General features: G+C 36.5%; 3 protein-coding genes across 12 annotated transcripts; 2 read left to right on the top strand and 1 right to left on the bottom strand.

The window, feature by feature from the left end:
* Positions 1 to 1,533: 1,533 nt before the first annotated feature.
* Positions 1,534 to 3,923, bottom strand: LOC131021900 (protein OPI10 homolog). Of its 3 annotated transcripts, none has more exons than XM_057951229.1 (2): positions 3,054 to 3,923; positions 1,534 to 2,057 (listed from the first exon to the last, which is right to left on the bottom strand). In XM_057951229.1, exon 1 carries the CDS (start codon positions 3,629 to 3,631, stop codon positions 3,062 to 3,064), a length of 570 nt encoding a protein of 189 aa, XP_057807212.1. In that variant the 5' UTR covers positions 3,632 to 3,923; the 3' UTR covers positions 1,534 to 2,057; positions 3,054 to 3,061. The 3 variants fall into 3 exon arrangements, with proteins under 3 accessions (XP_057807212.1, XP_057807211.1, XP_057807210.1); XM_057951228.1 differs by lacking the exon at positions 1,534 to 2,057 and adding an exon at positions 2,345 to 2,690; XM_057951227.1 differs by lacking the exon at positions 1,534 to 2,057 and adding an exon at positions 2,345 to 2,672.
* LOC131021901 (microtubule-destabilizing protein 60-like) lies at positions 1,554 to 2,939 on the top strand. 2 transcript variants are annotated; one of them, XM_057951231.1, is made up of 6 exons: positions 1,701 to 1,847; positions 1,918 to 2,022; positions 2,131 to 2,229; positions 2,302 to 2,361; positions 2,443 to 2,537; positions 2,622 to 2,939. In XM_057951231.1, exons 1-6 carry the CDS (start codon positions 1,815 to 1,817, stop codon positions 2,698 to 2,700), a joined length of 471 nt encoding a protein of 156 aa, XP_057807214.1. In that variant the 5' UTR covers positions 1,701 to 1,814; the 3' UTR covers positions 2,701 to 2,939. The 2 variants fall into 2 exon arrangements, with proteins under 2 accessions (XP_057807213.1, XP_057807214.1); XM_057951230.1 differs by having other exon boundaries at positions 1,554 to 2,022.
* Positions 3,924 to 16,209: 12,286 nt separating the features above from the next.
* On the top strand, positions 16,210 to 23,355 carry LOC131021899 (pre-mRNA splicing factor SR-like 1). Of its 7 annotated transcripts, none has more exons than XR_009101088.1 (6): positions 16,328 to 16,476; positions 17,152 to 17,459; positions 20,820 to 20,900; positions 21,745 to 21,797; positions 22,133 to 22,204; positions 22,325 to 22,349. XR_009101088.1 is itself a non-coding variant. In XM_057951222.1 (5 exons), the coding sequence occupies exons 2-5, from the start codon at positions 17,169 to 17,171 to the stop codon at positions 23,123 to 23,125; spliced, it is 1,245 nt and encodes a 414-aa protein (XP_057807205.1). In that variant the 5' UTR covers positions 16,210 to 16,476; positions 17,152 to 17,168; the 3' UTR covers positions 23,126 to 23,355. The 7 variants fall into 7 exon arrangements, 5 of the variants coding, with proteins under 5 accessions (XP_057807205.1, XP_057807209.1, XP_057807204.1 ...); XR_009101089.1 differs by having other exon boundaries at positions 16,367 to 16,868; XM_057951222.1 differs by lacking the exon at positions 21,745 to 21,797 and having other exon boundaries at positions 16,210 to 16,476; positions 22,325 to 23,355.
* Positions 23,356 to 26,738: the final 3,383 nt, after the last annotated feature.

Here is a 26,738-nt window from a genome sequence, read left to right as displayed (position 1 = left end):
AAGTTACTCCCTCTATTTTCACTTACCATTTTAGGCTATCCCATTATTATTTGCTCATTCCTATAAAAATATAATTAATTATTCAAAATATACGGATCCTATTATTTTTAATCAATTTACATATGTTTCTTAATTTTCGTGCCCAAAATTTTAGAACAGAAATAATGAAGCCGAGGAGTAACATATTTGTCAACTTAATTGTGTACTGATTTAGTCCATCATATCAGTATGTATATCAATGATTTTATAGAACTCGAGTCAAACTAGAGAAACAGGTTGGATCAAACCAAAGCAGTTTTTTATATAGTTTCCTAAGTTGTATTTTTTTATTTTTTATTTTGGCATACCACTCTCAAATTTCTTTATCGAGTTTGTTCTTGCATGATTGTCCACTTTTTTCGTGTACAAGCAATTTTGGGATTGACACAATTTGACAAGTAATATATTGTTACTTATTGAAGAAGTGAGTAGATCCAGTATGAGATGATGGGGAAAACACGCAACATAGATGGTTGGCTGATAATGCACATCTTTCTCAATTTTTCGTTAATTGTTTGAGTTCGTGGTATCATGTAATAAATATTTATAACTACTTTTTAGTTTTGGCTTCTAGCTCCGGGTTAATAAGAGTACTTAGAGTAGATGATCACTATTAGTTTTACATGTTTTTACTTGCTATTATGAGAATAGTATTTTGAGCATAGTACATTAAGGTACAAAATAAGGGACTAGAGGTATTTGATCTTGCAGTTAGGGGCATTTACTTTTTGCATGATTGATAACATGTATTTATTAAGTATTTTTATCTTAAGAATAGGATATCTACAATTTCACCCTTTCAATGGAATAAGAATTAGGCAAAATATGTACATGTGTTGATCTAGCGGTAGAAAGTTAATGCTCAAGACCTGATGTCTTGGGTTCGAGTCATCCGTCACGCAATTTTTTAATTTCTTTATTTATTTATGTAGTTTATCAAAAAAATAAAATAAACAAAACTAGCTTAAATGATAGAAAAATCAAAATCTTTTAAATTTATATAGATTATCAAAAAAAAAAAAGAATTAAGCAAAACTAGCTTGAATGATAGAAAAATCAAAAGCTTTAAAGGCATTGGACATCTCAAACTTTCATTCCCTCAAAGTAAATAAGAGATTAATCTTACTATTTTTGTCTATTAAGACTAATCCTTCAAAACAAACGTCCTTTTATAATCTTATAGATAAAGAAACACATTCTCTTTGTTGATTTATCTTATACCCCAACACCCAATAAAGTACATAAATAATGTTTTAGACCACAAATCGGAATGTTATAGCTACTCCCCTGCTTTTTATAACAATAGGATTAACATTTCTCGATCTGGAGACAGGATTGATATTACAAATTATCTCGACAATTCAATGTTATTTGACAAAACTTGAAGAAGAGAAACCATGAACAACATATGCAATTATCTCTAGCTATGGAAGCCCAATTCATCACCAGCAAATACTACTTCGTTTTCGCATCAATGATCACGTAGATCACTCAGACAACCAATTAGTAGTCATTTTGTTATAAGAAAACCAAACACGAGAAACATATGCACATATACAGTCAATACATATGCGTACATGAGAGCGAGATCTAATCAGAAAGTTTGGTGAAAAAGAGCAGCAAAAGTTGCTTATGATGCCGGTGATGGAGCAACAACAAGTGATCGATTTCTAAATGAAACATACAAATCTCCAAACCCCTTCTAAGCTCTCTCTGTATATATACTTGAGCTTCAGTTACACACTGCACACTCAATTAAAACTGATCAAGTAATCATGGAGAGCCCCAACAGGAAATCTGCTCAAAAGGTGAGTTTTCATGGCTAATAATCTGTATTTTTGGCTTCTCTTCCCGCTCAAAGTTACTATTACTCCACAGCCTGCAGTTTCATCGACTAATCGAGGATCAGCCAGAAATACCACGGGTTTGTTTCAGCCATCCATCAGCAATAGCAGCAACAGCAGCAGCAATTCCTCTTCTGGAGTATGTTAACATTTCGAATGATCCCTTCTTTTCCTCTGTAATCAGAAATGTTGACTAAAACTTGATTGAAAAAGATGGATATGTTGAAAATGTTATTGTCTAGTATAGGTTGTTGACAAGTCTTGGATAAAAGAAAACACAAAGCCATCAGAGTTGAGACTCCATACGCAGCAACGAGCAGCACAGCGCGCAAGATACAACTCCTCTGTAAGCTCACACAAGCCTCGTTTCAAAACACAATCACCACGAGCACGTTGTGACTAGCGTAAGAAAATGCAGGTGGCAATCAAATTGTACATGATAGAGCAGCACAAGAAGCAAGTAGAGAAAGTGCTCAAGGTAATATATACATAAACATGCATCAAACATTTGAGACAGAGCCATATGTTCATTACAACGAAACAATTGGAGTTGTGGTAGGTGATCGAGGAGGAAGAGGTTCGGATGCTGAGACGCGAGATGGTTCCTAGAGCGCAGCTGATGCCACTCTTCGACAAACCATTTTCACCTCAAAGGTAACTAAAAACTGCAGAATCAACAATGTCCAATTTAACCTTATTAGCAAACACCTAACAATGTTGCTTTGACTCATCAAACAGATCAACGAGGCCTCTCACAGTTCCTCGAGAGCCAAGCTTCAAGATGGTTGCCTGCAAGCATGATTGCAGCTGCAGATAAATAATATTTCAGACTTATCCAACATCACCTAGATGGATAATCGTGCTTAGGATTTATGAAATGCTGAAGCTGTGGTGGTGCTCTTACTTTCCTACTTCGCTCTCATGAATCTTGTATTTTTTTTTACTTTTTTTTTTTTTTTGAGCGAGTGGTGGTGAGGTTGGAATAACTGAATGTACTTGACAAATAACTTTTTCCTCATCAAATTGGGCTATGAATAATGAATCTAAACTTCAGAATTCTGATGTGCATAGCTAAAGTGACATGCTAGTTGAACAGAGATTAAAGAAACATAGAATGGGGGAAAACTGAAAAGAAGTGTAATAAACAAAATCCCATTAAGAAAGAAATACCTAGAATTCTACAAGGCGAAGCCTTTCAAATATTCAGGATCACGCTTGGCCCGTTCCTGAAACTTCTTAAACCAGCGGTCCAAAATGTCGGTGGGCACAATGAGCTTGGACCCATCAACCGCACAAAAAGACTGCATGAAATTGAAGAGATTCTCCCCAACCTTGAGCGCCAGCCGCTCGATCTTCCTCTCGGCCGCCACGTCGAGTGACGGCAGTGCCGATAGGTCCTCCACCGAAACCCCAATCTTGGCCGAGAGGGGCGTGGAGTCGGCCGTGAGCTGGGGGATGCCGCCGCTGCCGGGGTCCGGCCAGGGCAGCGAGAGCACGGCGGAGGGCCGGGCGGGCGTCACGGCTCCGCAGAAGAGGAAGGGGCTGCCCGGAGACTGGATGTAGACGGCGAGGGCCTTGTCCGGCGGCAGCGTGAAGTTGTTGAGCAGGAAGATGCACACTTCTCGGATGGAATCGTAGGATTCTCCGACGAAGTGGTTCATGTCGAGGACCCAGTGGGTAGCGTCGATTTGGGAGAAGGTGGAGATGTCGAGAGGGAAACTGCGATTGGGGAAGACGACGCCGAACATCTTCGGGTGTGGCAGTGGGATGACTGCTGCTGCGATCTGCGATTCAATGCCGATTTGGGCTTGGGGGAGACATGAAGCGGGAATTTGTGGAGGAAGAAGCGGGTTTTGACAAGTCGTCAGAGGTCCTTTGCGTGGAACAATCCAGAAGCATCCAGTATAAAATGGAAAATTCGCAAGGGAAAAGGAAACCAGATTGTGCTAATAAACTTTCTGATTATATACATATTCTTTCGCATCGTTGCTACACTTTATTATAGGATTAGAAATGTTTTTTTTTTTTTTTTCTGATCGGGCAAAGTCATGTTAGATGTTAGTAATTAGTTCCCATAGGATTAGAAATGTTTTTTTTTTTTTGATCGGGCAAAGTCATGTTAGATGTTAGTAATTAGTTCCCCCATCCACTCCAAGAACCACCTTATCTCTCCATTCACCAAATCCACCTTATATCTCCAATCTCCAATTCGCTCCCAAGAGGGATCGAACCCGGGTCACTTCACTTAAGTGAGGACCCGGTGGCCAGTGGGCTAAGCCCCCTGGTTATAGGATTAGAAATGCTATTTTTGGTATTATTTTTCTTTATAAATCATAAATGAGAATAATGAATAAATTAAATATATAATATTAAATAAAACAGTATATAGTATTAAAATATTGATATTCGATTAATTGATAAAATTTACGTTCCTTCACCATTTGAACCTAGGTAAAATTTCTACCAAATATCAGCCTCATATATATATATATATATATATATATATATATATATATATATATAGAGGTGGGCTAAAATAAAAACAGATTTTTTTGTATAAAATAGGAATGGATCTCAACCCTTTATTTGTCTAGATCCTATGGCTTGATTTTATCCTAAAGATGAGCCTCAAAATAAACGCCCACAAGCTTAGAGGATTTTTTTTGTCATTTAAATTCATCAAATTCGGTTACCATATATTCATTAAATTCTTCCCATATCAAAACATATCTTTACATTCTCATAAAAATTAAAATATATCTTTACACATTAAATCATTACCTGCACGTAAAATACCTAGTAATTATTCATGTCTATCTATTTATTTTCCAGATGTATGCCAAACAGCACATACTTATTATTTGAATACAAATTCTTGCTTCTATAATAATTGTTGGAATTCGTTTAAACAATTAGTTCAACATTTTCTTACTTGTGGAGAAAGAACTTTCAATTAGTAATATGTAATATGGGATAAGTATATATAATAATTTTCCTGAACAAAACCACTATTTTTTTACGACATTATTTTATGAAATTATTAGTCCTAGACAAATTGTATGAATTACGTGTTGATACATAACAAATTGAAAATTAAACTGCATGAATCTATCAGGAATCGAAAATTATTAGTAACCTGATTTAGTTAAGTATAAATTAATTCATGTAATGAACTATGTGATTCATGCCTGCTGTACACATTAATTGTATGCAAGGTCTGAATTTTCCTTCAGAACAACGCGGCCTGGAAATTAAATTGCATGAACCACCTGTTGGTACAACACGAATCGAAAATTATGAGTAACCCGATTCAATTTTATATAAATTAATTCATGCAATGAACTATGTGATTCATGCCTGCTGTACACATTAATTGTATACAAGGTCTGGATTTTCCTTCAGAACAACACGAACTGGAAATTGTATCCAAAGTTCATGGTATTGTAAATTGCACACCGCACACAAATTTAAAAAAACACTCATTCATTTTCAACTCACCCAACTCGTTCATGGTCTGAATTATCATATGATTCATGCATTCGCTTGCATAGTTCCTACCATTTTCATCTACGAGACAACCCCAAGTTATTACTTGTCTACAGACTATGAATTCACACTTATTAATTGTTTTACAGAATGCATTTCATTAATATATTTCTCTATATATATGTTGTATGCACTAAAGATTCCAGCAGCATGAATCACAGATCATAACAGTTTGCACCAATTTAATAGAACCATAACAACCAATATACCAATATTAAATTAAATAGCACAAACTCCACCCACACATCACTGTCCAAAATAAATGGAACACGTCCACATACTACACATCATGCATCACATACTAGTCAAAACACGTTACATACATTTTCGACTCGATGCTTCAAGACACATCGGTTGTCAGTTCCATTCGCGACGTACGCACCCAACACCTCATTCAAGTAGTATTTAATACAACTATATCGAAATAGATTACAAACGACCACTACGCAACCTCTTTACCACTGTCTTAGGGTTTTCATAAACCATGTTTTCTTTACCATATTTTCACTCAATTCCTGCAATATTGGTCTTTGGCCCACGCGGAGGTTGCACGTGCTGGTTCCCAGCCTGATCAGCCTGACGATTCACCTGGCAACACAACATATTTTCGTTTGCATCGTCATTGATCTCTCCAATTATTATACCTTTACCCTTCTTCTGGGCCAGGTACGCTGCGATTCAATGACACTTCGTAAGGTTGAGTTAAGATTTCTATTCAGTAATACATATAGTTTCATATGAACGATATATATGGTTCATGCTTCAACTTCTGTGGTTCAGTCAACGAATCAGGTAAATAACAAAGAAAATAAAAACAATAAATTGGTTCATGCAAATATAACAAATGATTCAACCATATGATTTTGGCTAACCAAAATAAACTACTGGATCATTCAATACATATTCATGGTTCATACTACGCACTGACGTTTCATATACAACAAATTGTGCTTCAATTAACCATAATATGTTTATTCTGCCCACCAAAACATCATTTATCATACACCAACACCACCACAACCACCAAATGCCACATTGGTTCAGTCATACACATCCAACATACACACAAGAAACATAAAAAAAAAAAAACAAACAAACAAACAAACAAAACCTTTAAGCACATCATCTTCATTATCGCTTGTAACGATCCCTTTTCATTTGTCCTTCGCACTAGCTCGCTCTATTCATATTTCAATTCAGTAAAAATAGTTAAAAATAATGTCCGAACAAGAAAACTGCAATTAATAACTCAAGAAATCATAACATAGTCCTAATTTTTTTTCCCGTCTGATTCATTCAAACTACAATTAAAGTTCATTCAAATATAGGAATATGAGCGACAAAAATCCAAATTAATCAATACAAGATTATCATTGATCCAATTATCTAATGTACTGAACCAATGGTAAATGTCCATCAGCACGACAGAACAAAAAAATAAAAATGAACATAGATTAGGGTTTGCCAACAAAAGGTATATTCCAGCGGCGCGACAAAACTTTAAAAAATGTATAACTGGGGAGACCACATGGGTTCATGAATCTATGACCTTAAAAAAAATATACACAACACTAGATCCACCAAATCAGACACAAGACCACACAAAATTCAAATATCTGATAACGACAGTTCGAAGAACATTCTCATTTTGAAATAAACAAAACGAATGAAGACTACTTAAATTTATGATGTTTAAACAAAAAAAAAAAATCCTTTTTTTCGAAACCTATCACTATTGATTCATATGGCTTTTTTTCCAAAACAGTAAACCAAACGAAGACCACAAGACCAAATCGCACCAATTCGCCATTTTGTTCAACAAAGACACCAAAACCAAAACAACAAAACAAAATACATAAATGAAATTACAGCATTATCGTCTACATACCTGCTCTATTTGCTTTCGTAATCGCCATTGAAGAACCTGGTATCCCCCTTTTTTCACCCACCAGAAGCTTCGTGTGTTTTTCTTATAGTCGTCGAAATCACCCTCTAACGGCATAAAAACCTTAAATTTTTTGGCCTCCCTTTCATCTGAATCTGCCGCCGAGAAGGGATTAAGATAATTTATGAGAAATAAAACCCTACACCTTCTAATTCATACCATAAACAATAATTATTTATTATTTATCCACAAAATATATTAGCAATTACATTAATATTAAAGATTCGTCTAACCTAATCTAAACAATTGAAATCGCAGTCAAATTATACGAATTTCCAAATAAATGGGGCACTATTTTCGGAGCTAGTTTGGTGGAGATAATCTGCCCCTTTTTTTTTTTTTACCAAATTACCCATATCCGCAAAATTGTGTATGATTCAGAACATGTATTAATTTGAACCGAGCCGTAGGTCGAAATCAAATCTGGACCGCAGGATTAATTAAATCTATGGTTAATATTCATTCCTATTTTAAACACTAATGAGTGTTTTCACCATAGCCCAACCCTATATATATATATATAGGGAAGAGTTCAATGGAGACCCTCCCCTATATAGAGAATGAAGATCAAATCAGAGTCATTGATCTCACCAAAATTAATGAATCAGATTCATCCGAATTCTTCAAGTTTAGGAAATCCCGTAAATTCCTCATTTTCCAATTCTGGAAACCAACGAACATTATTATGAACTTACGAACATAAGTGTGTTCATTTATTTTTATACGAACACATCGACGAACATTAGTATGTTCGTAAGTTCATAATAATGTTCGTTGATTCCCAGAATTGGAAAATGAGAAATTTACGGGATTTCCTAAATTTGAAGAATTCGAATTAATCTGATTAATTGATTTTGGTGAGATCAATGTCTTTGATTTGGTCTCTATTTTCTATATATATAGTGGTCTCCATTGAAGCTGATATATATATATAGAATGGTTCCAATGAGATCTCTCATATATTATAAGATCTTATATTAATTTGTATGTATTGATTTAATATATCTCATGACTTACTAAAAGAGAATTTTTTTTACCTAGGTTCAAATTCTGGAGAAAGCGCTAATTTTACTAATTTTGTTAATATACGGACTTATTCAAACCTAACTAACTATATATATATATATATATAGGGAAAGACTACCGTGAGAGCACCTCTTAAAATAAGAAATACTCCCTCCGTCCCGTTAATCAAGTCTCCTTTCTTTTGGGCACGGGTATTTAGGAGACTAAAATTAAGAGTTAAATGGTATATTTAAAAAAGTTAATGTTACTTTAATTAAGGGTCTCAGGCTCTAATACACTGCCGCACCACCGCTTGTGCACTGCCGCGCCACCGCCTGTGCACTGCCGCGCCACCGCAATTTCTGAACCGCACCACCGTAGCCGCCAGAACAGTGAACGGAATGAAGGAACCATATTTTGATATATGATTCACGTGCCCGTGATCCATTTCGGATATCAAACGAATACATGCAAAAACCATGTGCCTATAGCAAGAGGATAGAATCTTACTTGCAAATCTGGCAATGATCGACTCCAGTGTTGTTCTTCCAACTTGTTCCCATGGCAAGACTTGACGTTGGATGGCAACGATCTTCAAGTCCTCTAATTTTCCTTGGGAAACGCACCGCCTCACTTTCTGTGCTCTCACAGATTTCTCTATTTTTTATCTCACGTAATGTCACAAGTAATTAGAATTAGGGCTGTACCTATTATTTATACTGGGTATTAAAACCCTAAATAATAAGCCCATCGTCTAATTAAACTAAGACAAAGCCCAAAGGCTTAAGTGAGAAAGAGATGGACGGACGCCCCATATGGAGTGAAGCCTTTAATGGGCCAAGCGGAGATCTACTAGCTTGAATAAAGTTTGGCCTCCCAGTGCTCAATTTTCCTATTCAGCCCAGAATAAAATCGAGACACAAGTATTAATTTATTCCACTAGAAAATTAATACTGAATTACCTCTTTATTCTTTAGGTGAGTCGGGGCTAGTATTAGACTTAATTAATCCCCGGGTTTTAGATATCCAATATCCATTAATTAATTAATTCCTCTGACGATCAATTAATTAATTAATCAGTCGTTTAATTATAAACGACATCTCGAGTGCTACCACTTAAACTTATTATCGTATTGGAACTAATTCCACCTGCAGGGTTTAATACGATAAACTTATTAAGTTCCTCTAGAGGATATTATCATCCTGTTATTAGTAGGACACAGATCCTTATTGCAATATAATCGCATGTCAAATAATAATTGCTATCACCCAAAGTATCGAGTATATTGAGCTTCAAGAGAACTCTCACCCATGATAAATCAAAGCAATAGTCAATTAATTATTCACACCTATTAATTCAATTAAGGTTAAGATTATTTAAGTCACCGAGATCTTGATTCTTAATAAGTCATAATATAAGAATTCATCTCACTGTGATCCTGTTCAATACACGAATGTACTAGCATAAATAAATAGCCAAGACAAACTATTTATCCATTTATGCTACAATCTAAACCAGCAACTCGTCCATAGTTGCCTCGATTGTGAACTCAATTTATATCTCAACTTTTTTCTAATTATATGATCTTCTGTGATCTACAACACACCATATAATCTATAGTATGAGATAAATTGGACTATAATAGGATTTGCAATAATAATATTTCAGATAGAAGAATCATAGTGAACCAATGAATCAATGTATACAAGCATAAAATCTTGCTTTCAGTATACAACCCTTCACGGAAATCAAAAAACGGAGGCGAACCCTAATTTCTGCCAAAACACTGGGCCTTAATTTCAATTTCTGAGCCGGAACACCAAAACACCACCACAGAGAAATAAAAAAATGGAAATCTTTCAATTTCTGAAATTAAAACAACAAAAATAATTGAAAGGGTGGAGGCGAGCCCTAATCGTTTTGGGCGAAACAACGAAAAATGGAAATCGTTCAATTTCCTCTCTGCAGCGACCGACGGCAAGAGGTGGTGGGCGAGAGCCGAAGGCGGAGGGCAGAGGCGGCGTTGGAGCCCGCGGAGGTGCGAGGCGGTGGAGGCGTTGGAAGCGGAGCAGGAGGCGGTGCAGGAAGATGGTGGTGAAGGCGCGAGGCGCCGGAGGTGCCAGGCGGTGGAAGGAGGCGGAGGGCAGCGCCTGTTGCAGCAGAGGCAGCGTTGGAGCTCACAGAGGCGCGAGGCGGCGGAGGCGTTGGAGGCGGAGCAGGAGGAAGGTGGAGGCGGCACAAGAGAATGGTGGTGGAGGCGTGAGAATGGTGGCGAAGGCGCGAGGCGGATGAGAGGTGGAAGGTGTTGGAGGCGGTGGAACAAGAGGAGAGAGGGGGGATGATTTAGAGAGGAGAGAGAGAGAGAGTGTGGCAGAATCGAGGTGGGTAGGGAGTAATTAAGTTACTAATCCATCCTTAATTATAGCTAAAAAAGGAAAGGGGACTAGTTACATGGGACGGCTCAAAAAGGAATACGGGACTTGAATATTGGGACGGAGTGAGTAAAAATTAGGGAAAATGTATGAATTTTATGTAGAAAACGTATGAATTCGCTGTATAAAGGTATGAATTGCGAAAAATAATTTTTTCCTGCTTCTGGGATTCGAACTCAGGACCATGAATTCATCCAACAAAATGATGAATCAACCGTAAATCTTGATGATCTAAAGGCTGAAAATGATTCTTATTTTATATCTTAAAAAGTGTACTTAATTATTTTAGCCCTCCCATATATATATAGGGTCAGGAGACCACTTCCCTATATAGAGAATAGATACCAAATCAGAGCCATTGATCTCACCAAAATCAATGAATCAGATTAATCCAAATTCTTCAAGTTTAGGAAATCCCGTAAATTTCTCATTTTCCAATTCTGGGAACCAACGAACATTATTATGAACTTACGAACATATTAATGTTCGTCGATGTGTTCGTATAAAAAATAAAGGGAAAAGGTGCAGATTGGCCCCCGAAGTAGTAGCCCCTATAGCGTATAACCCCTCTTACTCACTGTGTGTGCAACTAAACCCCTGAACTCCGAGAAAATGGTGCAAATTCCCCCCTCTGACCTAACGCCGTTAAGTGTCCGTTAACGTTTGGGTTTAATTGCACCCTCTACTTCAGGGGTGGATCTGTACCTTAATTTTTTTTTTTTTTTTTTATAATTTTAGCAACCCACCTCCGGCATCAACTTAACCGCCCCCCCCATACTCATCGACTCCAACTTACACTTTGTCAGCTCGCACGCGCTCAATCTCTTGATCGTCGACTGCTTACCGCCGACATACAACAGCATCACCAATAAGGTGTAAGTTGGAGCCGATGAGTAGTCGACGATCAAGAGATTGAGCGCGTGCGAGCTGACAAAGTGTAAGTTGGAGCCGATGAATACCAGAGGCGGTTAAGTTGATGCCGGAGGTGGGTTGCTGAAATTATATATATATATATATATATATATATATATATATATATATATATATATATATATATATATATTAAGGTGCAGATCCACCCCTGAAGTAGAGGGTGCAATTAAACCCAAACGTTAACGGACACTTAACGGCGTTAGGTCAGAGGGGGAAATTTGCACCATTTTCTCGGAGTTCAGGGGTTTAGTTGCGCACGCAGTGAGTAAGAGGGGTTATACGCTATAGGGGCTACTACTTCGGGGGCCAATCTGCACATTTTCCCAAAAATAAATGAACATACTAATGTTCGTCGATATGTTCGTATAAAAACAAATGAACATACTATATAGGGGAGTGGTCTCCATTGAACTCTTCCATATATATATATATATATATATATAGGGAAGGGCTAAAATAAGAGCATTTCTTAAGATATAAAATAAGAATCATTTTCAACCCTTAGATCATCAAGATCTACGGTTGATTCGTAATCCTGTTGGATGGATTTATGGTCCTGAGATCGAATCCCAAAGGTAGCAAAAAATTATTTTTCACAATTCATACCTTTATACAATGAATTCATATGTGTTCTACATAAAATTCATACATTAAAAATTGCTCTTATTTCTTATTTTAAGATGTGCTCTCACGGTAGCCCACCCCTATATATATATATATATATATATATCTACGAATATTGAATCAGATATCATAATTTCATATATGTATTAGTGGAGGGCCTAAAATAAGTATACTTCTTAAGATATAAAATAAGAATCATTTTCAGCCCTTAGATCATCAAGATATACGCATGTTGGATGAATTCATGGTCCTGAATTCGAATCTCAAAGATAGCAAAAATTTAATTTTCGCAATTCATACATTTATACAGTGAATTCATACGTGTTCTACATAAAATTTAAACATTTTTCCTAGTTCTTATTTCTAATTTTAAGAGGTGCTCTCACAATAGCCATCCCCTATATATATATATGATGGCCAGAAATTTTTCTATTTCTAAGCCCTGCAATTCACGCCAACTTAGTTTAGGTTAGGATGGTAATTTCATTCTTTTATTTTTAATTACTGCTTGATTTTGGGGATTACACCATTGATTTTCCATATCTAAACAAATCTTTAATTAATATTATACCTAAACGTAAAAGAACAGAAACATCATTCTTTTCATCATATTGGGGATTACACGATTGATTTTTCATAGAATTTTTTCTGCGAACTTGTTATGTGCATCATATCACATTTAATTCAGACTATTTCATTATTTATTTTATTGTTGATGCATGAACTAGTATGAAATCGTATGAACTAAATAAGTACTCATTATGAACTATACATGTCAGTTAATTATTTTACATAATTCATTCCAAGACAATAATATAATGAATTACTTGACGAATTATCCGTATAAGTTGTGTAACAGTGAATTATTTGTCTCATTTCATACAATTCATTACAGTTTGTATGTAGATCACTTTTGGCGGCCACTGACCATTGAAATGTTGCGTGATGTATCTATAATATTTTATGTCGTTACGATTACGGGGTCTTATTAATCATAAATAAATTTCCATTTATTAATATGTTGATTCCTTTATATCGTTCTAATTACAGACGGTCTGCACAATCAAGGCGAGAATGACATTCACCAGTTATATATACCAATTTGCGATACTATCAAGCCATATATAGGTCAAGCATTTAAATGTGAAGAAGATGCCTTTCAGTTTTATAGGACATAGGGATATTCGTCTGAATTCAATATTCGCAAAGACACTGCAAAAAAAGGAAAATATGGTCAATAATTCATGCAATATGCACTGTCAAAACATACATTAAAAAAACAATAAATATATTTTTTTACTACACCTCGCCTGCATTAAAAATTCTTAGAACTTAAGAATCAAACCTAATTAAGTGTATGAATTATTAGGCAGATGCAGATGCTTCAATTGTATGAATTATTAACATTTTTTTTACGAATTAACGTATGAATTATTTATCCTGTGCAAATGCATTAAAAAGTCATACCATTCATTCATTTGCACAAGCTAAATAATTCATACTAGCATTAGCACAAGCTACATAATTCATACTGTAAGATTTATTTAGCAGATGCAAATATTCAATCTTTCACGCAGGAATTGATGGTTCTCGATGAGCCCATTTCGTAAAAATTTAGATTTGAAACCGATGGTGTATTTTATTCAACCAAATTAGCGGCTATATCCTTCGGCCTAAATTATTATTTGGTTAAATGTTTTGAAATCCTAATATTCTAGAACATGTGATAGCCGCCATTATTCATCCACAAATCATAAATTCTTATCATTTTAGGAATCAGCAACCAAACCAAAAACAAAAAGACTCCATAGTTTATTGTATCAAATAAAAATTTTAATCACCAAAAGAATCGAAAAACTCACCATTCTTGTTCCCTTTTGTTTTCGCCATAACTTAATGATGTTGAAGGAATTGAGTCGATTCACAAGAGCAAAATTTTCTGAAGCTTGTGCACTAAAAATCGATTCAGAGTGTATTTTTAATTTTTGGAATTTCTTAGCCACAAAAACGAAAAAGTACCCCAAACCCTAGCAAATGCAGTGAAGGTGTTCTAATTCTGAATTTCGATGATAACATCTTCGTTTCCAAAATTAATTCGCTTTAATTCCGGAAACACGTAATTAAGAGAGAGAGAATTAAGATTCGAGTACCCAAATATACCCTTGACCGATTTATTGCTGTGAACTATAAGTATTTGAAGGCCGAATGTAACAGCCCATCAAGATTTAATCACATCCGTACAATAATTGATTTAAATGGTCAGGATTTGTTCTTATATTATAGTCTCAGGAGAGTTTTCTGTATAGCCCTCCCCTATATATATATATATATATATATATATATATATATATATATATATGGTCAGCTTCAATGAAGACCACTTTCCTATATAGAAAATATAGACCAAATCAGAGCCATTGAGCTCACCAAAATCAATGAATTAGATTAATCTGAATTCCTCAAGTTTAGGAAATTTCGTAAATTCCTCATTTTCCAATTCTGAGAACCAACGAACATTATTATGAACTTACGAACATACTAATGTTCGTCGATGTGTTCGTATAAAAATAAATGAACATACAAATAATCATACTTATGTTCGTAATAATGTTCGTTGGTTTCCAGAATTGGAAAATGAGAAATTTACGGGATTTTCTAAACTTGAAGAATTCAGATGAATCTGATTCATTGATTTTGGTGAGATCAATGACTCAGATTTGGTCTTCATTCTCTATATAGGGGAGTGGTCTCCATTGAACTCTTCCATATATATATATATATATATATATATATATATATATATTTGAATACTAATCGAATCGAATCGAATCGAATCGAGTCGAGTATTTGTTATCAAATATGAATCGAATAATTTCGAATACGAATAGGGCAATTTCAAATCTAATTTCAAATCGAGGAAAAATATTCAATTCATTTACACCCGAGTCTCGGTAGACAGTATGCTTGTATTAGGGCTGGGAATCGGGTCGGGTTCGGGTACCTTACCCGAAAAAATCGGGTACCCGAACCCGAAAATCCCCTAAACCCTATACCCGACCCCGACCCCGAAATTGAAATCGGGTACCCTAATACCCGACTCGGGTACCCGAGTCGGGTATTCGGGTACCCTAAATTACCTGAGTCGACTCAGTTTTCCGTTTCCAGTTTCCATCGAAATTCCACCAAAATTCAACCCAAAATTCCACCAAAACTCACAACGAAATTCCACCAAAATTCAACCCCCACCGTCGATTTGTAGCAACTTTCAAATCTGTACAGAATTTCATTTTTTTTGCTCAATTCTCAAACCAAGACAAAAAAAAGCATATCTGTTTATTTAAAAAAAAAAAGAGGAAGAAGAAGAAGCAGCAACGCCTGTTGGAGCTCGAAGGCGATGCGGCCGGCTGCTGCGGGGCGAAGTCGTAGGCGGCGGCGGAACGACGGGAACGACTGGCGAGGGTCGAGGGTATCGGAAACGGTTGGGCGACTGAGCAAGGGTCTCGGATCTGGGGGCGATTGGCGAGGGTCGCGACGTCGAGGAGACAGGAACGGCGGGCGGGCGAGGGGCGCTGGGTGGGAGGCCAGAGATTCTCTGGAACAGCAGGGCGGGAGGCGGAGACGAGACTCTGGAATTTGGCGAATAGGGAATTTGGGCGAATTTGGGAAAGGAAGGGAAATAGGGAATTTGGTGGAATTTGGGCGAATATGCCTGAACTGGCGAAGGGAATTAGGGAAATAGGGAATTTAAAATACACTTAATTAAAAATTCGGGTATTTCGGGTATACCCGATACCCGATTTTTTTAGACCCTAAATACCCGATCCCGAACCCGACCCCTAATTTTTCGAGTATAGGGTACCCGATACCCGATTTTTTCGGATCGGGTATCGGATACCCGATTACCCGATCCCAAAATTCCCAGCCCTAGCTTGTATGTAGCCATCTACTCCGCTGAGTTCTAAAATACTCTATAATTTGCAGAAGAAATAGATAAGTAGTTTTACTTCTATACCCCCATCGTTCAAGCGCCAGAGTTCTAACATCCTAGCTAGGGTTCATCACGACTCCGCGATTTTTCTCTCCACCTCTTTAATCCTCCGATTCCAGGTACGATAAATGTTCGAAGTAATCCGTTTTTCCTCGAGTTATGCCTTGCGAATTTAAGGCTAGTTGCTTGGGATAGTCTTTGTGCGTCTTTGCCTGGCGATTTCATTTGCTATAGTTATCAAAACAATAAATTTGCTTAATTTCTAATCTGTATTGTGCTCTTCTGAAGATTTGAGCTTTGTCTTTCGTGACTAGAATCTACAACTTTATTTATTTATTTATTTATTATTATTATTATTTTTTTTTTGGGGGGGGGGGGGGGGGAGTTTGATTTAGCAAAAATATGTGCAACTCTTCTCTAATGCAAAAGTTATGTTTATGGAGTTCGATTTGTAGTTGGTGTCTTGGTGATGTGTAACGTCGCGGATGCTCACAGATGAACATCGGATCAGGTCACTGACAGACTTTGTTAGTTAAACACTTTCCAAGTTCTTATAATCTCATCCTTTATTTGATGATCTGGAGAAAGTGATCATGTTCACTAGAAGTGAAAGTTTTGATCTATTATGTATGAACTTTATTAGAATGATGGTTTTCTAATTTGCCATAGTTTCCTTGCTAATTTGTTTAGATGCTTATTGTTTTTCCCCATCGTGTAGCTTTAAGTATGTTGGAAGAAGTACTTGGTTGTAATTCTTTTTGATGAAAAATGATTCTTTTAACATGATGGTGTAGGCAGTGGATGATTCATAATGGCGGAAATTAAGTCATCTGGGAGGCCAATTGATCAATTGTTGGAGAAGGTCTTGTGCATGAATATACTTTCTTCTGATTACTTTCGTGACCTATTGAGATTGAAGACATACCATGAAGTCATTGATGAGATATATGTTACTGTGACCCATGTGGAGCCATGGATGACTGGTAATTGCCGTGGTCCGTCAACTGCTTTCTGTCTTCTTTACAAGTTCTTCACCATGAAACTTACAGTCAAGCAGATGCATGGCCTGTTGAAGCACTCAGATTCTCCTTACATAAGAGCGGTAAGTAGTGTCTTAGCATGAAGCTGTTTTCTTAGTACATGTTTTTTCTTTTTCTTTTTTTGGGGGAGGGGTAATGTTTGGGTGTATGGAGATACATGAACTACTAATTAAATAGTTCATGAAATGAAAAGGAGTGGTATTTGACCAAATTTGCCTTATTTAAAATATATAGTAAAAACCTCATTTAATGTGAAAACTACAAAACTTGCACTTAACCTATAAAGAAATTGCACTTTCGTGGTCCTGTAACTGTACTGTAATTGCGCTCCTTATCGGATTCGAATCCAGGACCACAGAAGTGCGGACTTTATATATTTTATATGTTAAGTGCAAATAGTTCGTAGTTTTTACGTTAAACGAGGTTTTTATTTGAACCACTAGATACCCTTCCTTAGGTAGTATATAGTAGATCTAAATCTGGATCACGTATTATGTTCATGTGGCCACACTAGAAATGCAATTGTGGCAGAGCCTTCTAGTAAAAAAATGCAGAGGGGTATTATTGTAATATAATATAGGAAGAGATCACTTTCAGTATAAAAAACGTGGAGGGCTATTATTAAATTCACATGGATCTCAAACTTATCCACTTTTGTGTTTAACTATATGCATGTTGCACTTTTGTGGTTAACTATATGTATTTTTGTGTTCAAACAGCTTTATGTAAGATGTATTTCGAATTTTTGGAATGATATTTGACAGATATGCCATGTTTACTGTCTTTGTACAAAATTATACATGAGATTTTCATCTCACATGACACTTCGTTCAACTCTTTTGAAATCATTGGATCTTTTTTCAGCGCTCAAGAATTCTCACTTCTTTCTTTTTATATGAAGAGCTACGATCTGATGTTTAAATTGAACACTTCCAATTTTTGATTATTTTCGAAAGAGAAGATTATCTTCCTTACCAAACATATACGGTCCAATCACAATTTCATAATAAAAAATATATATTTCTCTATCAATTTCTTTAAAAAAATATGGTTATACTCTAATTTCATGATGGAATCCCGTAAAAATAGAAAGAGATCATATCAAGATAACTTAAAAAAAATTATATATGCACTTTTGTGTTTAACATTATTTAGTTTTGTGCTCAGTTCCAGATAACTTATATTTTTATTGAATTTATATGTGCACTTTTATGTTTATCATTTATTTTTGTGTTTAAGATTGATCGCAAAAAATATGGATATGTTCGGACTTTATGATGAAATTCTGTTAAAACTGAAAGAGATAAGTTTCAGATTAGTTATAATTTATAAATTTTTTGAAATTATCCATTACTTTTGTATGTAGCATTATGCATCCTAAAAACGCGTTTAAAAAAATTCTCAACCATCAAATATCTAAAGGACAATTACACCCTTTTACCCTAAAAATGCGTTAAAAACTTAAAAGAATGCGGAAAATTCTCAGCCATCAGATTTTTAAGATGTGTGGTTAAGATTATGATCTATATACTATGATTATAATCTCACTCACGTATATAGGGAGAGGTTCAAGAAAGAACCATAAATAAAAAAAGAACGGAGAACCATTTTCAGCCATTCGATTATCAAGATCTACGGTGGATGTATCATCTTGTTGGATGAATGCAGATCCTGGGTTCGAATCCTGAAGGGAGCAATTTTTTTTATTTTTTTGAATGCATTAATTTTAACAGCGAATGCATTAATTTTTACAGTGAATGCATTAGATTTGATGGTTCTCACGTTCTCACAAATAATGTAGTTCTCTCTAGAACCACACCCTATATATATATATATATATATATATATATATATAAAACTTTTTAGTGGTTCTTTCTAGTGCTTTAAACATATGTGTGGTACTATACAAGTCTTATCTTGTCCTCATTCAAAGAAAAGTTAAGGAGGATGTTGGGTGACATTTTTTAAGGTGTTTTATAGATATTTTATTATCTTTTAGATCTTAAAAATTTCCTGAACAAGTTGTTAGACTCTTATATTCTTTAAAGTAAGGAGATTTTTAGCTCTTACTTCAAGTAGATTTCGTTTGCTCCTTTAGAATTGCACCATTGTTATGTTTGATAAGTTTCATGATCTTTTTTATCTAAGTATAAAAACATACTTGAATATACTCAAACTCCAAAAACATTAGGAACTTTATGATGCTGTGAATGAGTTCAGTGAACATCCTCTAATGTTTTGGAGTGAAAGTTCTGGTTTGAACTTCTGGTGCAACAGAGTGATTTGGAGTAATGAAGATTAATAAAATTAAGAGATGTACAATGAGAAATGCATATTCGGTTTGTACAGGCTACAGCCACCTTTTAAACTTCAGAGTGGAGAAGAATAGGAAGTTATTGATTTTGTATTGCAAATAGTCATTCAGGTTAACTTACCCCCCAAAAAACGAGGTAAATGCAAGTGGGCTTCAATGTTGTCACAGTGCAAGATATGTTGAAGCATAAAATTTGAGTAGTGAAAGACGTAAGATATGCTAACTGCTATGAGGACAGAATGTCAGTGGTTTTAAATTAAATGTAATAATCACCACAAGTATGGAAATTTCCTCACTAGCCCGCTCCCATGATTGTGATGGCTAGTGATGCTGGAAGATAAGCCATATCAATAGGAATTATGTGGCGAGATGGAATTAGTTTCCAAGAATTTGGAAGTCCTTTCTTCAGTGTTATCATAGACATAGATGTAGGTTCTGACTTGACCCTGTCATTAGCAACTAAATTTATGACTAATGTTAAACTAATTTTACTCATTGAATAGCCAGTTGTTTGGGAATGACAATACCACCCTGCCCAGAACATGGTACCTGTATAAGCTGAATCCTGCAGCCTGTTCGAAATCATCCCCCAACTATGATAATAAGGTGGGGATGGGATTGAGTTTGAGTCCCCTCGCCCTAGCCTAGCTTTGATTTATGTAAATTAGTATATTCATATTGTTTATTTCTTATTGTATGTTATTCTACATATATGCAAATGTAATATCAAATTTCACAAAAATGATCACTGATTGCTAACTGTTAGTAGCTTTTATGAAATATATTACTACTAAAAACACCTGAGCAATAACTGGAAAATGACATGCACTTCGATTTGAGGCCGTGGAACAAGGAAATGTTATATTTGTTCATTTTTGAAGTATGTTCAGTTTTGGAGCCATCACCCTTTTTTTCCTCGTCTCTTGCTGTCTAGTAGCACTTCTTTTTCTCTTATTCGCTTACTCTTGCTTTCTTGGGTGTGGGTAGATCTTGGATCACTAATCTGTCAGCTGTATTTGTTTGCTGATTGGCTAATATGCAGTCAGTAATATTAGTTGCTTCAAGCTTTTGCTGAGAAGTGAGAACTTGCTAATGATAAGTTTCGCAGGTTGGATTTCTTTACTTAAGGTATGTAGCTGATCCAAAGACATTGTGGAGTTGGTATGAACCATACCTAAGAGACGATGAGGTAAGATGCATATTCCATATCTGCTTCTTTCTGTTTGCTTGAAGTGGTTCATATAATACAACACCTTCATATTTAGTTCTCATGCAATCTGAAGAAAGTATATTGCATTTATCTGTTTTATTCTGTGGAGCGGGATGGACAATTAACATCAGAAATGAAATCAAGTGGTGACTGGCTTATTTGCTCTCATGGCTTTTGTTGTGTAGGGACTGATTAATATGGTTTAGCATTGCATTCAAATTTTTAGGTCTAGGGATAAGAAGTGGTTGGTTATACTTACACCTAAAGTATCTGCAATTCTATCTATTCTTTTTTGAATTTGGCATTCTAAGATAAGACTAAGGACATGCTTTGTATGATGGAATGAAGGAAGGAATGGAATGATGATGCCTACCTCCATTCCATTCCTTTGCTTGGTATAATGTTTTCTTAGGAATCACCATTCCCACTAGATTAGGCATAGCCATTATTTCCTTAACCGATGGGAATAGTCATTTCATTCCCCCCTCAACCCATGGGAATTGTCATTCCGTTCCTCCCTCCATTCCATTCCCCCCTCATTCCACTCCATCCCATCATACCAAGCATGTCCTAAGTATTTTGATATTCTTTACTGGTAGAGACTCAACAAGAAGCATCTCAAATTATCAATAGCTAGTATCATAGAGGTAACTGCTTTTGTCTGCTTCCAGTAGTCTGTGCATGCGGCAACTCTGTGCATCATTTCAGCTATCCTACATTTCTTGCTGTGAGTTTGTGATCTTTATGCGGGTTCTGTGTAAATAGAACCCTTGTATATGATTTGTGAAATATTTTTATGTGTTTCTGATACCTGATCGCTCAGGATGGAAGGATTTTACAATTCCTCAGTGGTGCATCAGCATGAATCCTGTGCAGGTGAATTGTGTTTGTGTGCAAACTATCATTTGGAATGAACATGGTCTTGCGTCTTTCAGTAATAGCTTTAAATGAATGAATACCATGACATCCCACTTTCCACTAGAGATTTTCTTTTATGTATTTTTGTGGAGGCTTCAGGGTTTTGAACTACTGCAGTGAAGCTGATGTGAGGAATTATATATCCAAACACTGAGAGTCATGTTATGAAACAGTCTGGATATGTACTATGTAGCATCTATTGTTATAAGTAATATTTTGTCTCCTTAACATCAACTTTGTTTCCATTTAAGCTTTGCTATCACATGACATGGGTGTTCTTAATTCTACTTTAGGAATTCTCTCCTGGTTCTAATGGCAAGATGACAACAATGGGTGTCTATGTGCGTGATCTGCTTCTTGGACAGGTCATATAGCATTTTCCTATTTTGCTTTGGGACTCGGTCAAGTTTCTTCCATTTCCTTTTATTTTGTTTTAGATAACACTAGCCTCACATGGCTGCTTACAAATTTGTTTCTTCTTGCAGTATTACTTTGACACACTTTTCCCCCGGATTCCTGTTCCTGTTATGCGTACTATTATAGCCAATCTTGAAAATATGAAATTACCTACAAAACACTGTGGTGTTACTGGTGAGACCACACGCGGATCTGAGGAGACTGCCAGAAGGCCCCCTTCAGTCAAAGCAGCCCTTTCTGTCTCTTTTGGACAGCGTGCTCCTCACCGTGCATCTACAAGGGATTCATCTCCTGTCCGTCGAACTGTTAATCCATCTTATGACAGAGCGGATGATTCAAGACGATCCCCCAGTCGCCACCGCAGCCAGAGCCGTGATTTATCTGACCGAGAATATTCCGACAGAGACAGGGGCAGAGAAAAGGACAGGGATCATGACCGAGATCGAGATAGGGAGCATAGGGAGAGAGTGCGTGATAGGGATAGAGAGAGAGATAGGAGGTATGATTATGATAGAAGGTCCCGTGAAAGCTATAGAAGGGATCATGATAGGAGTAACCGAGATGAACTGTATCATAGAGGTAGTTCCCACCGGATTCGGAGTCGGAGTCGGAGTCGGAGCCGGAGCCGGAGCCGGAGCCGGAGCCGAAGTCAAAGCATTTATGAACAAAGTGGACAGGACCAAAGTCGTTCTAGTCCCTCTGGACATGGAAGCAAGGACAAGATGTCTGTCTCTAGTAATCTTGCCAAGCTCAAAGATCTATACGGCGACTTGAGCAGTCAAAAGGAAGATGCAGGCAAGGACAAGGATCATGGCAAGCCTAGTGGCACTGAGGAGGTGATTAGACTTGGTGGTTCTACGTGGAGGTAGGATTTAAGCAATTGAAGTCTGCATCTTCATTTAGTTTGGTGCTGTATTTCGAACCAGTTTAACAGTAGAGATAAATGAGTTCAGTTCTGATCATAGCAGCAAGGTATGTCATTCCGCCAGTCTTCTTCTACTGCCATGATATCTATGATTATACCTTGAATCATATTCGGATATTCCTGTACATTATAAATCCGTTACAATTGATTAATAGCATAATTTAAGACGAAAAACATGCCATATGATGCTTGAGCTTCAAATCTAGTTATCAAGATGGTAGTTCCTTGCTCTTGCTACTGTACACCCATTCTCCTGCTGTCGACATGCGTTTAGGTAGCATTCTTAAGTATCTACGCCTGATACTAATATGGCCTTCTTTGCTCTGACCTGATAGTATGAATCCAATCCTATTTTTTATGATTTACAAGATTGCTTTAGCAAAATATTTCTTGATGCTTTTCTGGTTTCTTGCACATACAATTCCGTTGGAAGAATTTACAGAAAACTCGTATACGTATTCGTTTAGAATCTTAAATGTAATTTCATTTTCTTTCTGTAACTAGGACTTCCTCGCCTAAGGATTAAGTTAAATCCTGCCTGTGACTGTATAGTCAGATTCTGTTATTATTTCAGAAGTCAGTTAGAATTTATTGATTCATATTACATTTTGAATGAAATGCTATTGAATTTGTACAAGGAAATGAAATTAAATTTATTATTTGATGATATCACAACCCCGGATCATGATTCATAACAAATATAAAAAGGGTTAATTGGATTTAAAGTCGCGAACTTTTCGCAATTTGCGATTTTCTTTTGTAACTAGGACTTTCGATTTTAAATCTACAAAATTTGCAAGTATTAGTTGTTATTGTCGATTATTTTGGTGTTTTGGCTAAATTCGTCATGATTAACAAGTATTGATAGTCAAGTGATATGTCCATCAAAGTTCAATTTTTGTTTTCTTGAATTAAGGGTTCGAACAACAAGAATTTATTTAAAATTGAAAGTTAAAATGGTCCAAGTTGAGGATGATTCTAATTGTGACAAATTAAAAGGTTGGGTATTATTTTGCCAGGATTTGAAAGTGGGGTTGTATTTGTAATTTGGCCTTAATATCACGCTTTTAAATTTACTAGCTAACCCAAAATAAAATGATGAAATGAGATGTAAACACACTAAGGACATGTTTCGTGGGTAAGTTAAGCTCATGATTAGGGATGTCAATCGGGCCAGTCCATTGGGTTTTCGGGTTAGCCCTATCGGGTTTCGAGTTAATCGGATGCGGATTAATCGGGCTGGAGATTTTTTCGGGTTGTAAATCTTCAACTCTAACCCTAAACGTTCGGGTTTCGGGCTAGCCCATGGGAGCTAACCTGGTTATAGGCGTAAAAATAAAATTATCATTTGTATTTTATTATTATTATTATTATTATGGTAAATAGAGGGGTTTTATTACCAATGAGCAATATTGCAAAACTTTACAAGCTAACAAAACAAAGACTACTAACTGGGTCTAATTCTTCAAATATCTCATCACTTTCCTATCATTTGCTCCCATTGTAACTATATGTAGTTGACATTGTCTAACCACTTGCTCAATCGTACACACATTATCCCCAAAATTTCTTGCATTTCGTTCCTTCCATATACAATAAACCGCAAAGGATAGCACCAACCAATAGAGAAGTTGCCTTCCAGACTTGGTTCTGCATTGTGTCTCCATGAAGCTCAGCTCCCCTTGCCAATCTAACACCTGTTCATGAACCCCACTCCATTTAGCAAGTTGCTTCCAAATATTTGAAAAGGAGCACTTGAAAAATAAGTGATCAATAGTTTCATTCTCAATCATGCACAGAGAACACTCCTTGTCACAATAAATTCTAATTTTCTCCGGCTTTTTCACAGTAGATAGTTTTCTTAAAATAGCCAACCAAGTTATAAATATAAACTTGGGTGGTGCAATATTCCTTGTAAGCATCATTTGCCATTCCACCTTTGGGGCATCACCCCTCATTGCCACATACATTCTTCGAAGAGAGAATGTAGACCGAGTTAGGCTGCAATTACCTGAATTGAGTTGAGCAAAGTAGGTCTTGGCTCCCAATATTTTTCGAATAATCCATGAAGCTTGGTTTGGAATGACACAAGTAATGCAGCTATGTCCTATGATGTAATACTCATGAACCCATTTTATCCACAAACAATCTTTTTTCTAAACAACTTTCCAGAATTGTTTGCTAATTGCAGCCTTGTTCCACCATCTTATATCAGTGAGATTCCATCATCCAGCTTTTTTAGGCTGACACAAGTGTTCCCACGCCACAAGATCTCTTTTAGTAGCACCAGATTTCCCTGACCACAGAAAGTTCCTACAAGCTGCTTATAATAGCTTGATGACTTTCTGAGGAAGTAGAAATATTTGACTCCAATAGGATATTTTATTATTCTTAATGATCTAATGTATAATGTATAAAATATACATAGATATTAAAGATATAAATTATATATCTTTAATATATAAAGAGGCGCGGCCACGCGGTTGCCTGGTGGGAGTGGATGCGCCAGAGGGGAGGGAGGCGCGGTAGGCGTGGCTGGAGGTGGTAGATCGGTCGGCGGTAGAGGAAGAATGACTGAAGTGAGGGTGGAGGTGCACTAGTGACTAGTGAGGCTGAAAAAAATTTCGATTTCAGGCCAAACCTTAAAGGCCTAAACTCTAAAGTATTTTAAAATTCAATTAAAAAAAAATATAGTAGCCCAACGGGCTGGCCAGCCTGACGGGCTAGCCCGATTTATAATCGGGTTGCGATTTTTCAACCCTAACCCTCTAATTTTATCGGGTTACTCGGGTCGGCCCACGGGTTTCGAGCTGGATTGACATCCCTACTCATGATAGGGATCATATCTTGACTGTACCTATCGTTTGATCATAGCTTGACTATACCTATCGTTTGGTATTCTAGATTTTTACTACGAAAGCTTGAGATAGCGTTAGGGCCCGATAAAAATTCATTGTTCCTCTTTAGGTATGATATCGCAGCTCTTCCCTTTGATAACTTTAGCTGCTTTGATCAGTAATCAAGTATAATCTTTTATCCAATTATTTAGATCCGTCAGCCACACGGTAGATATAAAAAATCGGTCTCTCACTGAAGAATCACTAACGTCCATCGCCACCGTGACACACCTCCGCTCTACTGCTATGTAGCCCCGAAGTAGCCCATTGCCATTATTTGGGTGAAGGACGAAATTTAGAAAAGAAAACAGAAAACAACCTAATACGTGCAAGGGATGTTGAGCATATCGTGTAGATGGGTGGGTGTGTGATTCAATGTGTAAGTGTGAGTAGAGATTTTGGAGATTTTGTGTAATTGCAGATGAGTGAAAGAGAGGATGTGCGACAGATGGGGGTGCATCGAATGATGTAATTACAGTTGGTGTTAGGCGACATATGACGGTGTAGCGGCGGAGACGAGAATGCGGCGATGCCAATGGTATAGATCCAAATATGGATCACGCAATATGTGTATGTGGCGCGCTAGGAGTGTGACACGTGGCAAATGGTTTCCAAGGGCTTCTAAGACATAATTAAAAAGAGTTAAAATAAATAAAATAG

The sequence above is a fragment of the Salvia miltiorrhiza genome, chromosome 4, assembly GCF_028751815.1.
Source record: "Salvia miltiorrhiza cultivar Shanhuang (shh) chromosome 4, IMPLAD_Smil_shh, whole genome shotgun sequence".
NCBI lineage: Eukaryota > Viridiplantae > Streptophyta > Magnoliopsida > Lamiales > Lamiaceae > Salvia > Salvia miltiorrhiza.
The sequence above is the reverse complement of the archived record's forward strand: the minus strand, read 5'-3'. Positions and strand labels throughout refer to the sequence as shown.

Bases quoted from the DNA above. Each gene is read 5' to 3' on its own strand.
- LOC131021901 (XM_057951230.1), top strand. From the start codon at position 1,858: ATGGCTAATAATCTGTATTTTTGGCTTCTCTTCCCGCTCAAAGTTACT. The intron at 2,230-2,301 runs GTAAGCTCACAC...AAGAAAATGCAG, and splicing joins GCGCAAGATACAACTCCTCT to GTGGCAATCAAATTGTACAT. The intron at 2,362-2,442 runs GTAATATATACA...GAGTTGTGGTAG, and splicing joins AAGTAGAGAAAGTGCTCAAG to GTGATCGAGGAGGAAGAGGT.
- LOC131021900 (XM_057951229.1), bottom strand. From the start codon at position 3,631: ATGTTCGGCGTCGTCTTCCCCAATCGCAGTTTCCCTCTCGACATCTCC.
- LOC131021899 (XM_057951222.1), top strand. From the start codon at position 17,169: ATGGCGGAAATTAAGTCATCTGGGAGGCCAATTGATCAATTGTTGGAG. The intron at 17,460-20,819 runs GTAAGTAGTGTC...TAAGTTTCGCAG, and splicing joins ATTCTCCTTACATAAGAGCG to GTTGGATTTCTTTACTTAAG. The intron at 20,901-22,132 runs GTAAGATGCATA...ATTCTACTTTAG, and splicing joins CATACCTAAGAGACGATGAG to GAATTCTCTCCTGGTTCTAA.